The sequence below is a fragment of the Myiozetetes cayanensis genome, unplaced genomic scaffold (assembly GCF_022539395.1).
Source record: "Myiozetetes cayanensis isolate MyiCay16 unplaced genomic scaffold, myiCay2020 scf1, whole genome shotgun sequence".
NCBI classification, from domain to species: Eukaryota; Metazoa; Chordata; class Aves; order Passeriformes; family Tyrannidae; genus Myiozetetes; species Myiozetetes cayanensis.
The window spans coordinates 63,644,476-63,658,543 of NW_026086604.1; the positions used below are offsets into that span (position 1 = coordinate 63,644,476).

Genomic DNA, 14,068 nt, shown 5'->3' on the forward strand with positions numbered 1-14,068 from the left:
CCTGAAGGTGGTCTAGGGTCTCCTGGGAGCCTTCTTCATATGAGAGGTGTGATCATCTTTGTGGACTCCTCTGGATCAGTTCCAACAATCTTTCTTGTGCAGAGGGTCCCAGAGTTGGATGCATAACTCTGGGTGGTGTCTCACATGGGCAGAGTAGAGGGGAGAATCACCTCCCTTGACCTGCTAGTCACACTTTTTTGGATAAGTCTTCTGGGCTGCAAGCACACCGTTGGCTCATGTCCAGCTTTATGGCCATCAACATCCGGAATTCCTTCTCCCCTGGACTACTCTCAGTCCATTCTCCACCCAGCCTGTATTTGCACTTGGGATTGCCCTGACCCAGGTGGAGCAGCTTGCTTGGGCTGGTTGAACCCCATTATGTTCTCATGTGCCCACTTCTCAAGCTTGTCCAGGTCCTCCTCAAACCTTCCTTCTGTTGTATCAACTGCACCACTTTGTTCATGCTGCATCTCCTGTTTAGTTCAGTTCATACATCTAGTTGTGGTCTCGTGGCAACTGGTCTACTGAAAATTTCTCTCTGCTAAGTTTCACGTGCAAGCAGTCTCTATCAGGATTCAAAAATACATTCCAAATTGCCTTCTGCTGAACAAATCCTGTTTTTGAAGAATTTTATCTACGGTAATGCAAGGTTCCAGTGGTTGTTAGTTATCTATCAGTTGTTAAATATTTGCAGAAGCAAATGTGCTGGTATAGCATCTAGCTCAAATTTCTTTATCGCTGTAATAGCTAATGACTTTGGAAAAAAGCACAGTGCTTTTTTCTGAAGGACTTGTGGCAGCAATGACACCATCTCCTACATGACCCGCAGGTGTTCGGAGGGGTTGTCTATATTGCCACCCTGTGGATTTGAACAAGCAAGTTGGAGCTGCTCTTTCATAGTCACAGTCACTCGTTTATTCAGCAGAGCCCTTTCCTGTGCTCTGAGGTAAACTTCTTGTTCAAGTAATGCCAAGCTTGCATTTGGCAGGTCCCACAAGGTTTGTTGTGGCTAATAAACCTCCACGAAATCCACCCTTTCACAATATAGGCTGCTAAACAAGACATGTATTGCAAACTGCTAATTGTAAATGCAGATGTTACACTTAGATTGGATTACTTAAAACATTTCTAATGACACATTTGTCTTTTTGTCTACTACCCCCATACTTTTAATGTACTATTTTTTCAAAAGTTAAAAAAGGCTATACAAAAGAAGTGAGCTAACTTGTCTGTAAATAACACACAATTTTACAAAGACTTGAATAAGAAGGAAGAGCCCCATATTTTACTGGAACATATACACATAGGCATAGTGGAAGAATATGGGCATACTGCTTTTCTTAGATGAACATGTCTTTCATCTCGCAGGATGATGACAGTGTTACAAAAGAGTATGAGAGGGGTGGCAGTAAAGAAGACGAATGGCTGAAGAAGGTTATAGGGGATATAAATTGAGGCAACAAGAAGAACAGAGCCACTCACTTCCTTTTCTGGAGCCAGCTGTGGGAATGGTGTGGTACCACCTGGGCTGAGGAACTCCTGGCTATGGGCAACCCTCAGAATGTCTGTGGTGGTCTGGCTCCACAGGGACTGTTCCCAGCTGGAAGACAATCTGTCTTCCCTGCAGTGCCTGACACATTTTACCAAACTGGCCACCTGGCAGCTGATCCTGCTCCGACCTTGTGGGAGTCTCTCTCTGTGCCAGCACAGGCACTCCTGACCCAGCACAGTTTACTTCCAGACCTTCAGGAAGCCATCCCCATATAAAGAAGGACTGAAAGGACGTGGGAGGTGGGAGTCAGCCTCTTCTCCCAGGTAACAAGTGACCAGAGGAAATGGACTCAAGTTGTGCCAAGGGAGGTTTAGAATTGGATGCTAGGGAAAAATTCTTCCTGGAAAGGGTGGCCAGGCTTTGAAACAGGCTTCCCAGGGAAGTAGTTGAATCGCCAGCCTTGAAGGTGTTCAAAAGGTGCGTGGATGTGGCACCTGGGGACATAGTTTAGAGGTGAACATGGTGGTGGTGGGTTAACAATTGGACTCGACAATCTTAGAGGTCTTTTTCAATCTTAATTGTTCTACGATTCTGTGATTCTAAGGGCAGCTTCTCCTTTCCTGAGCGGAGTTGGCTGACTGAAGGACCTGGCTGAAGCTTGTCTGGAGTGCTTCACACTCCCCTCCTCCACCATGGAAGGAGCCCCAGCTGCCTCTGAGGACATGCGTTGTGTTGAGTGTGCCAGGGCCCCTATGGGCACTGACAGGGCCCAGCCAAGCTACACTGAGGACTGGCCAGAACTATGACAGCAGCTGGTGTTGGCATGGCAACCCTTACATGTGCAGGTTGTTACGCTTTCCACATTTGGAAACTGCTGAAGCAGACGATTACAGAGATGGCAAAGAGGATTTCAACTTTTAGTCTTCCATTGCACTGTAAAGGAGGATTTGAACAGAAAAGAAGTAGGCAAGACAGCTTGCCTTCTTTTAGGTGTAAGTCCATCTGCTGACAAGGCCAAAATCGGACAGCACACAGAAATATCAGGATTTTGAATCACCCTGATGAGGTGGATCACCATACTCAGTAACAAAAATAAATTAGGCAAAAGACTGGAAACCCAGCACTACAAGTGCTGAAATCAGAAACCTTGAGTCACAGAAGACTTATCAGATTCATTGTGCAACAGCTTTCAGATCAACTTGCTCTGCACAGGTTCATTACGCTGTATTGATTGTTCCTATTTATTGTGATAATAAAATGTTCGAGATTATTTAAAAGCAATCTGAAATCTTTTACAGCTATCTAAAGTTATGTGCAGTTATGTTCCTGTGAGGACCAGGGAGTTGAAATTGATGATCCTTCTGGGTCCCTTCCAACTTGAGATATTCTATGATTCTATGATTCTTCTGCCCTCCATCATGGGCTGGAAGAAACTGTAGTGGGGGAACTTCTTTTGGCTGGATCCTGTGAAGGAGAGGACAAAGAGAAACCAGCAAGACAGAGCAGGGACCTCTTCTTTAGAAAAAAAAAAAAATCCTTTCCTATAAAGCCACTGAGAAAAGCAGAGAGCACCAGCAATATATGTAGTTGGCATGCAGCCATAGTTTCAGGCATGAAATACAATACAGTCCTTTCCTTGTGATTTCATCCTCCATGATATGACATAGGACAAATCTGTAACTCTCCAGATATTTTTATCTGGACTTACTATATAGCATGCTATTAGGATTAACCACATTACTCTATGACCCCTTTTAGTACTGTAGCAGATAATGATGTGAAACCTCTTAGTCTAGTGATTCTATAGCACTGTCTTACCAGCATTAATCATATTTTCTTTCCAGTCAGTCTCTGCTTAGTAGTCAAAGCATCATATACAGTAATGCAATTACTCCTGATTGTGTGATAAGCCTAAACCAGGAAAAGATGGAAATGTAAAGATGGTGGTAACTATACAGCCAAATGCCTAAGGCACAGGATTCTCATTTGGAAGAGTAAATTGCTAAAGATGTAATAAAAGTGAAAAAGAAGAAGAAAATTCAAAGGTTAAATTAAATAGCCTCTCTAACAACCCATCCCTGGTTGGACCATCCTTTAAAATACGTGGAGAAAACACAAAATCCTTATACAAGTTGCCCATGGGTCACATCCTTGAACAGCTGTGCAGAGAGGGAGCACTGAAACCCAGGCTTGGGAGGAGACTCAAATCACCAGCCTAAGGGACATATTAGAAGGGGAAAGATGCAGGCAAAATATTTCAGAGTTGCTTAGTTTTAAGGGTAATAATCAATGGCAGGTGGTCATGCAGTTTACTTTGCCAATAAATGATCTGTAGATCTTTAACTTGATCTAAGTTTTATGCTCTGTTGTTCTTAAACTTTACGTGATAAGTAACCAAAAGGCACTCTTCATCTGGCATGATTTGATTTCCTATGTTTGTGCTTCAAGGCTGCTGCCATCAACCCACAGCAGTTCAAGCAGGGATACCTTGAAGGCTTTAGAGACATCTAATAAACTGTGGAAGCTAAATCTCTTCCTATGAAATTGTAAAATTCTCCAGTTTCGAGAGAGGTCTTTTGGTGCTATCAAGTATCACTGCAGAGGGGAAATAAGACAGCACTGAGCTGTCATTGGAAATTTGTCTCAGGCTATTGGGAACGCAACAGAGGTGGGACTTCCACAAGCATCCCATTCTGGAGTGGTTGTATGGTGTCAAGGAGTTTCCTTCAGCAATCTGACATTCCTAGAAATTCATGTTTATTGTGGAAGTAGCAGAGTCCTTAGCCACAGAAGTATTTAAGGAAACAAGCTATGAACAGTAGTTCATAGTGTAGTTCATCCAGAACCGAGCTGACACTGATATCCATGTGGCCTTTCTCTCCTTTTTATCACCGAGAAAGAGGCACAATTGTTATATTTGTCTATACTAGTAGTTTCCATAATACTTACTTCAGTGTTATATATAAATATTTCAGTAAAGTAATATCAGCTCCAGCAGCATCATGGTTTGCTTTGTTTGGTTCTTCTTGTTGACAGCAGGGAGGAAGATGTGCTGTCCTTAATATTTCACTGCATTCAGTCAGAAGATCACCAAAATATTGCTTTCATCTTTGAAGAATACATTTCATCTTAGGAATAGCTTTGGGGGAAAATTCAGTTAAGGGGCATAGGTGTGAAAATACTTCTGTGGATAGCACGAAATTATCTGATCTCATGATTAGAGGGCTGGAGCACCTCTCCTACAAAGATGGGATGAGAGATATGGGGTTGTTCAGTCTAGAGAAGAAAATACTCAGGGGAGACCTTATTGCAGTACTTCAAGGAGGCTTATAGGAACATAGGGACAAATTTTTAGCACGGCCTGTTGTGATAGGACAAGAGGTAATGGTTTTAAACTAAAAGAGGGTTGATTTAGACTAGATATAAGGAAGAATTTTTTTACCCCACTAGGGTGGTGAAACACTGGAACAGGTTGCCCAGAGAGGTGGCAGATGCCCCATCCCTGGAAATATTCAAGATCAGGTTGGACAGGGCTCAGAGCAACCTCATCTAGTTAAAGATGTCTCTGCTCATTGTGGAAGGGTTGGAATAGATGAGCTTTAAAGGTCCCTTTCAACCCAAACCATTCTATGATTTTATGATGCCCAGAAACCCCCTAAATTTCTTAGCCAGTTTAAGTGCTATTGCTTGGATCTGTCTCACCAAACATCTCCTCTCTAGCAGGCAGCAGAACATGTTGACAGCTATAGGTTGTTGCTTGCTACTTTAATTAAGCAATGAACAGTGTTCTTTAATCAAGTTCGGTACTATTTTCCTTTCCAGTGCTGGAATATACAATGAGATGCTAATCAGGTGCCAAACTGTATCCAACTCCTGCATGCCGCCTTTGCACAGAGATCTACTCTAGTACCCTCTTTGGTGGAGAAAAGTTCATTCTGTCTCGGTCATGGAGCACCGTGTTTTTGCTCATCTTTCTTGTTATTACGCTTCAGCGGTGTTTGGGCCAGGGGGGTCTGACTGTGTAGCACTGGAGATGTGCTCCAGAATTGCTCATGGGAGCAGAAGATGCTGCTGAGGCTGCCGGCTGGAAGAGCCACTAGCCACAAGGGGGAGGCAGCAACCAGTGATACGAAGCACCAACCACTGTACCTGAGGATTTCATTCTGATTGTGTAAGTCAAGTCTAGAGAAATATAAACCACCCTTATAAAGAACAGAGTGAAGGGGCATTTTTTTCTGCAGCTGGACAGCTCGGGCTAGTATCAGCACACAGGGCTGTTGGGGTGCATGACTGAATGGCCACCACCACAGGTCTCACAATCCCTCAGCTCTCTTCAAACTCTTCTATTCACAGACTCGTTTCCAGAGGCACAATTTACTTTCAGTTGTTTGGTGGTTGCCTTGAGTATTATACACAGCTACTAGCATTTTCAGGGCTATTTTACCAGTAATGTTTCATCTTTTGACTTTCTCCAGTGGCTAACCATAATCTTTCTGTAATTAGTTTCTTTGCACAACTCCTTCCACAGTAATGTCTCACACAATGGTACCTTGTGGGTAACGATACATGCTATTACTGTGCTTGTCCACTTGGAATAAAGCTTGCCACACAGGTAACTTGTCAGCCATCACCTTTAGTGCTGTTACCCAGTATTCTGTCACATGTACAAGCTGGGAGGTGAGATCATTTTTTAACAGCCCTTCTGATGTTAAGGTCCAGGTTGTCCCCTTAACATCTGCATGGTTCACCAAATTTGTGATTCTTGGTACCTGGTAGGTCTTCACAGTTGTCAGCACTCTGTAAAGGTTTTGACAGAGCTTTTCTCATGTTAGAAAACCAAGAATCAAGTTTCAATATTCAAGTTTAGATGTCCCTATCCAGAGGTATATTTTCAACCAAGGGTATTTTTCAGTCTCCTGGAGCAATTGTGTTAGGTTTATATTGAACACTTGCCAATGGTTGCAGTCATTAATCATGTAAGAGTCATGGATGGGGTTGATGAAAAAGCCATGACGTTTCTTCCTCCTGGGTTTTTAGGTTGGTGCAAATACAAGAAGGTTGCTGTGAGGGAGACAATGTTTTGCATCCTCTCCCATATGTTGCTTGGCAAAACCAAGTCATCAACAAAGGCCAAGGCGGTAATCTGGTTTTGCTCTGGAGGAATGCATAGCCATATTTTTCTAGGCTGCAGAATAATGGACTGATTCGATGACATTGGATCCCCTTGTTTGACAGTGACCTTGATGGTAATTGGCTTAGCATGATCCTTTGGCATGGTGGTGACACTTACAGATCAAGTTTCATCTGACCACATGTTCAGAGAGTTCTCTTTACTTCAGGACCAAAAGGTATGCTCATGGGTCACTGAGTAGGAGGCCTTAGCCATTTCTGTGAATACTCCCCACAAGGTTTATGTTTTTCTGGTAGCACATTGAATGATAACTTGGAGTGATTGTACACTCTCAGAGAACCCAGGTTCAGATATAAGGCCTCTTTGTTACCCACTGACCCTTAATAGGCCGAGCTTTTGTTACCCTGGTTGTCAGAATCTACGTAAAGAGTATTAAGATGCTTGATCAAATTGTGATGGGACTCTCAGTTTTGCCACCAAAGTTGATGTCAGTATCAATATTGTTCTGTGTTCCTTCATACTACCCAGTACACATGCAAAGTCAAAGTTCTGCTAATACCAGTCCTTAGGGGGTCTGTCTGTACTAGGCCTTTTAAACTTACTTGGTCTAGGTGAGGTGCTGAAGTTTTACTTTTCTTTTATCTTCTTCAAAATGTTTTTAGGTGTTATCAGCTTAAAAGGCCAATTTGTCCACTTTCCAAGATTTTGAAACTTCTGCCCTGTTGAGAAATGGTTTCTCGCTCTTACACTTGACCTACTGAACATACTGCTGTGCACATTAACAGAGAGAACATCTACTGTTTTTATCGAAATACCTTGCATAGGGTAATGCTCACAGGGGGAATTGGATCTTTTGACCAAGACAACTGGATGCTGATGTTGCAAACACCCCCCAATGGTGTCTTCAGCTAGATGGGCTGAGACTTCCCAGACTGCTCTGGTGAATTCTGTGTGATCATTACAGCATATGCATGATCAGTTCTTGTTGATTACCTTAAGGTATGTAAGAAACACATCTTAATTATGAATAAAAGATAGCCCCACATGCCTATCTTTTCATAGGCAGGAACAATTTCCACTGGCTATATAAAATTATGCATGCTTTGGCCAATTCCAGAATTGACAGCAGGAGCTGCGTGGGGAAATCCCTGGCTGTGTGCTGGACCTTTCACCCCAAGTCATTAAGCAATATATCTTAACAGACAGATACCATCCATCAGCTTACAGAGCAGAGTTCCTGCCTATCAGCAGGAGCTCCCTGGGGAAAACCCTGCATGTCCCCAGCTGCTGGGAAAGATCCGGCAGCAATCAGTCGGTTGTTTTGTTGTGAAGTGGCCACTGATCTCCTCATTCCCAAACGATGCTGAATTCCAGTGAGTTACTTCTTAGCAGATCCATCTGTTGTCTCAGCTATGCAGTGATTAGCTGGAAAGCTCCTGGACCAGGCAGTCAGTTAATGACCAAGTGCCCTTTGCATGCAGACCAGCAAAGCCTTCATATCCAGCTGTACCAAAACTGCAAACATAAACCTGACTTTCATCCCTGTATCACAGCAATAACTCAAATTCCTTTGATTTTACCACAATACCTGAACTGCTGACCACTTTCTGCCTTGTATCACTATTTTCTCATCCCCACACACGAGTGCTCAAAAGTATGCTCTACAGAGCCAGGAGGTGGCAAAGGATTGTGTCAAATACAAACAGATTGAGGATCTTGTATGATGGGAACAAGGATTTCCAGAGTGTCTGAACACTGCCCTAGAGCAGCTGGGTTGTAGTTTTTCACAGGGAGAATGAAGAGGAGGAAAATAAAAACAGCTGACATGCAGAATGAGACCATCTGAGGGATTCTGGAGGAAGGCAGAATATTCTACACAACATTCTATCTATAAGGATGACCCCAGTCTTTCTTAGGGATTGTCATCTTTAAACCCATATCTTTAGTTAATGCTGGTGCACTTACCTGTTTGATGATACTGTTCTTTCCTAAGAAACACATTTTCTTCTCAGCTCCAAGACCAATACTTTTTACATGCCAATTTAAAAAATGTATAATTTGTCAGACCTAAAATGGTGCAATTAGCTTGGAAAGTTGCAATAGCATAGTAAATTCCATTCCTCCCACCCACCTTGTCCAAGCTGCAAAACAGTGCAGAAATATGTAAGGGTTTTTATTAATTGTTACTGTTTAGCGAGTGACACTTTTCATAACAAAAAAACATTCATTACATATTTTGAAATTATTCTTGCACACTACATATATATGGGCAGTTTCAAACAATTAACCAATCCAGAATAACAGTGCTGAGCAAGATAAAACTTAAATTAGCATTTTCAACATAAGAAGCTACAAAGGGCGAATGTCTCAAAAATACATCCCACGCACACAAACATGGGTTTGGGCAGAAACTAACAGGACCATTGCTTCTAAACCAGTTACACACTTTTAAAAAGCCTCCTGAAGTAACTCTTCAGTCTTTATACAGTGATCTTCAAAGTCCATGAACAACAGTTCAGTGATTAGTTGAACAAATAACTGACACTTCTAAAAAAGAGAAAGTGAATAACACTTATTCTATTGCACTCAGCCCTGTACAATCGAGTGTGTGACGCTACCACATACTTATTTATACTGAAAAAACAGTATTTTACCCTCTTGATTATAATTTCTTTAAACATTTTCAGTGATGTCAGCGACAAACTACAAAAAAATGGAAAAGCGTAAAATCTTTGCTCTTTCAATACTAAGAGGTACAAATTCAAGGCATGAATCTCAAATACATTGGCATCGATTCCCCATCAGTCTGACGTTTGTCAGCTGAGTGGCTGAACTGCCTGCGCCGATGTGTGAAACGCGCCATAGCTGCATGGTCACTTTCCACTTTCAGAAGAAATTATACATGGGGTAAGTTATTCAAACTGATTTGTTCTACTCGGCAGTCAGGGTGTGTGCATATGGCCAGGGGCACCGGCTTGGCTCAGGCAGTCACGCAGGCAGTCACACGTGAGTAGTAACTCCGTTGCGTTCTCATCTCCCAACCCACACACGCTTGGCATCCAGCCAAACCGTGGTCCTTCTGGTGTTTGTGATGATCTCTTTTTTTTTCCTCCAAGTTTATTTAGTCTAGTACAACTTTATTAAAAAAAATTAGTACACAAAATACTAATAGATCAACACAACAGTATAATTAGTACCAACAGGGTGAGCAAAATCACAACTGCAAAACCGAGTAGTTGGGAAGTATCTATTTTGTTTAGGAATCTCATTTCACGTTAGGTAGTTTTACTGAGTAACTGGATTAGGCTGCACACACTATTTCAAAAGATTTATCTGCTGTCTTCTGTGCCCAGACTGAAATGAAACCAGGAGAAAACAGTAAGAGAAAAAACCCCACATCTATAAGAGTTCTCTGTTAAATTTGGATGGGCATTCACACAGCTGGATTGCTTCCAAGACATGGTTCTAGATGATTGCCTAGAGCAAACCTGTTTACCAAGTCTAGCCCTCAGGAAATAATGAACTGCTAATTAAAGAGCTGACAACCTACCAACACTAATCAAAGTCAAGTAACAGAGAAGACCGGATATTATAAACAGAAGGGTAAACATTGCCCCTTTGAGGCCTAAGGCTGGATTAAAAAGGAGGAAGAAAAAAGTTATCCAAAAGACATGGCACTGTTGAAAAAAAAAAAGTTCTTACTGCTAAAAGGAACCAAAGTATACTCAAAGTTTTAAGAGATTTCAGGCAATGGGGATTTTACTTGTTGATGTTAGTTTTTTTAATCTAGAGGTGATTATTTTCCTGTATTATTTTACTTTGCTTTATCTAAAATTTTATTTTTACCGTATCTATTTTTTTTTTACTAACCAAATTAAAAAGTCCCCTCTCTTAAAAGTTGGCAAAGCTTGTGTATCTGTAGGCTTTCATGATCAGCTGTACATGAAGTGGTGAACTGTAAGGTCAGAATTTAAGGGCTGTGGGGAAGTGTACTTCAGTTCTGGGATAACGGAGACAGTCGGAAAGGGAGACTGTGGCTACCAGTGCAGGCTGCTTTTAAGTTTCTATCTGGAAATAACAAACAGGGCCTGTCCAAGGAACAAAGCCAAGTGCAACAGTTGTAACCCAAGGAGGTTCCTGCAAGCTAACCAGGTAGCAGCCAGTGCCCTGGGAGGCAGAGGCAGCAGCATGGTAACATCATCCCTCATGGAGGCACATTGTTGGGTTACAACTAAAACTCTGACTGAGAAAAAAAAATACAACTATTCTTAACATATCTCGAATATGATGAGAATGTAACTTCCAAGTTTATACACTCTCGTACTCAGGAATGGATCCCAAGCCCCAACGAGACTTACATCAGTCTGTTCCTTTACGTGTTATTTTAATTAGCATCTTCTATGTGTTTCATTCGTAAAGTACTATTCATGTATCAAGCTGGAAGACACTGCAAGACTGATGAATTTGATACAGGATCATGCTATTCTCCCCCTCAGAATACTAATATGTACATTCATACACACATTCACACATGCACATACTTATATGAATGTATGTACAGACACGTAGGATTTGTATCAAGTAGCTTGCTCAAACATCGTCCCTTCCAAACATCTGCCTCAAAATCAGTCTTGCTTAAACAAACTTTGAAAAATGGTAATGATGATAATAAGAAGATAGTCTTAAGATACCACATAAAATGTCAGGGATAAGGAGCACAATGTGCTACCGCACTTGGGGGAGACAAACCACACTTCTCTGTCGACGGAGTGTGACCACCAACTAGGTAAATCCCTCTAAACCGAGTTCTATTTTGCTGCTTCTGATACCTGTCGAAGCTGGCCTATCTCTACACTACGCTGCAGTCTGCAATACAAACACACTCACAGAGTTTAAGAGCATGCACAGCTCGCCGGAGCGTCTGCTGTTAGTGAAAGGAAAGGCACCAGCACCACACATGCCATGCAAATACAAGTGCAGTGAGGAGGGGAGATGGCAACACAGTAGGAGAGTTGTTTAACAGCTTCGGACTACAACTGCGATTGTCCCTACTATGCATGGTGGATCACGCAGGATCCCATTACTTCCCCTACTTAGCGTTTTCCTAACATGGCCTTTTCTACCCTCTTGAACTTCTGTAGCTCAACAGCTAGTTCCCAGTTTCTCAGATATAGCCACATAAGCTTTCCATTTTGACTCTTGTTCCTGTTCAGCATAGTGCCACAGTAGTTATCATATTTGAAAATATCTTTTAAGCCACTTTCCACATGTAAAGCCATAGCAACAGGATCAGTTGCTGCTTTAACAAGCAGATTTTTCTCTATTTCTAGTCTCTGACTTCTGGGTACAACAAGACTGCAGTAGATGTCCTGCCTTTCTTTAAGTCCCTCTTCAAATTCTTTCAGTAAAATACTGGCTCTCTTTTGCCACTCTTCTTCCTTTGCCAGGCAACTCTGGTACAAGGTACCTTCTGCTCCTGAGTGCAAGAGGACTTGTTTTTCTCGCTCCAACTTCTCCTGCTCCTGCTCTAGGAACCTCCTTTCTTCTACTAGTTTGCGGCTCTGGGACACGAGGGCTTCGCGGTAACTCAGGGTTCTGTTGCGTTCCTTTTCCAGCTCCACCTCCAAGTGCGCAACAGCGCGACGGTTCTCCGTGATTATATCCCGGTATTTGCCTTCCAGGTCTTTTTGTAAAGATGAGTGCTTTTTATGGTACTCTTGTTTTTCTCTTTCTATTTCTTTTTGACATTCTCTGGTCCAGATCCAACCTACCATATATAAATGAGACTTCAGACACGAGTATAACATAAAATAACGCTGGGTGTGATTAACTAGCTATGCCTCAAGGGAAGCTACTAAGTGGTAAATAACTCTCCTACCCTCCTCAGTGATACTTACTTCTACTTACAAGTCCCCACAAAATGTATTTCTGTGGTCCCTCTTTCACAGTAAGTCACTTTAAACGATCACGTTTTCCCCAAAGTAAAATATTCCCTATTCTTTTACTGCCAATACTTGCACTACTTGGATTAAAGAAGGAAGAAAAGTCATACAGAAACAAACTGGAGGCTTCTAATTCAGGTACTACACTGAGAACTTTTCAGGTCCAGTATATAAATATACATCAGCAACTTCTTGGGTTGCTACCCTGGGGCTCTCTAGCACATCCTATGTCCACTCCTCCGAGGGAACTTTATAAATTATCTATAAATCTTATTAAACATAGATTCCATTCCACGTAGGAGAAATGGCCACTGCCTTAGGGTTACGAGCCGTGCTGGTTGTTTACAAACAAGAAGACCTGAGGAAATCCACAGACAGGGCACGGCTTTATCCCTGGGCTGCTGCAGAGCTCCGCCCCGGGCTGGGGGCGAGGCCCCGGCTCCGGCGCTACTTACGGAAGGCGGCCAAGCCCAGCATGGGGACCAGCAGGGCGTAGTTCCATCTGCTCCCGTCATCACCGGGATCGCGCCGATTGGGCTGGATGTTCCAGTGGGGAGGGTCGTTTAAGTTATTCATGAAGGCACCTGAGGCGTACAAAGGGGAGACGCGGCCTCAGCAGCGGAGGGGCCGCTCCCACCGCCACCATTCCCTCCCGCTGCGGGGCTGGGAATGCTGCCCGAGCCCCTCGGACGGCGGCCACGACACTTGGGAGCTTGGCCGAGCTCCGAGCGGCCAACCCGGACCGCCCCGGGGAGGCATCCCAGGCCCGTCCCCATATCCATGTCCTATCCCTATCCCCATTCGAACCCCCCCCCTCCAGCGCGACCCTCACGCACGAGACCGAGAGCGCGCGGGACCCCGCCGTTGCCACTCACCTGCCGGCCCCGCCCCCTCCCGGGCCGGCCCATCAGCCGAGACAAAGCGGGGGGAGCCGAGGAGGGTGACATAACAGACGGACGCTGCCGGCTGTCCGTCCCCGCCCCAAAGGGGCCCTTTTTATTCCATTAACACCGGCAGGGGAACACAGATGGTAGCGGCATCTAAACCCTACAAATTAACTGAATCTACCTTTTTCTTTTTTCTTTTTTTTTCTTTTTTTTTCTTTTTTGTTTAATAGAGAAAATGCTTCACAGTCTTTTCCTCACCCTTTTGCCCAAACCTTGTGTTTACAAAGCGATCTTTCTCACAGCTTTAAAAAAAAAAAAATCATTGTGACCTGTTCGTTAAGCAACAATATGTCAGGAACTGTCAGAGAGAGGAGAGGCTGAATCCTACAGTGCTGGAGAACTACATTTTTTCAGTATTTCACCAAGGAAAAATAATGGCAGTAACACAATTCTAAGGTTCGTGTTTTCTGTTTAAATGGTGTTTTTTTTTATTTTATTCCACTGAAAGCAGGAGCTGTTTAGGAACCTTTCCTCCCGGAAGATACACACCCACAAGCAGGTTTTAGCAAAGCAAACACGCAGCTCTCGGCTCGGGTCGGATCCCTCAGGCAGCACC

The 14,068-nt window shown here is 43.2% G+C and overlaps 1 protein-coding gene and 1 pseudogene across 1 annotated transcript; one reads left to right on the forward strand and one right to left on the reverse strand.

Annotated features, from left to right (window-relative positions):
* The first annotated feature begins 2,184 nt into the window (after positions 1–2,184).
* On the forward strand, positions 2,185–2,767 carry LOC126647399 (dnaJ homolog subfamily C member 15-like; annotated as a pseudogene).
* Positions 2,768–8,781: 6,014 nt separating this feature from the next.
* On the reverse strand, positions 8,782–13,468 carry CCDC127 (coiled-coil domain containing 127). The gene is made up of 3 exons (XM_050326718.1): positions 13,441–13,468; positions 13,021–13,149; positions 8,782–12,390 (listed from the first exon to the last, which is right to left on the reverse strand). The coding sequence occupies exons 2-3, from the start codon at positions 13,139–13,141 to the stop codon at positions 11,717–11,719; spliced, it is 795 nt and encodes a 264-aa protein (XP_050182675.1). The 5' UTR covers positions 13,142–13,149; positions 13,441–13,468; the 3' UTR covers positions 8,782–11,716.
* Between the last annotated feature and the right edge of the window lie 600 nt (positions 13,469–14,068).

Bases quoted from the DNA above. Each gene is read 5' to 3' on its own strand.
- CCDC127 (XM_050326718.1), bottom strand. From the start codon at position 13,141: ATGAATAACTTAAACGACCCTCCCCACTGGAACATCCAGCCCAATCGG. The intron at 12,391-13,020 runs GTAAGTAGCGCC...TATATATGGTAG, and splicing joins GCTGGGCTTGGCCGCCTTCC to GTTGGATCTGGACCAGAGAA.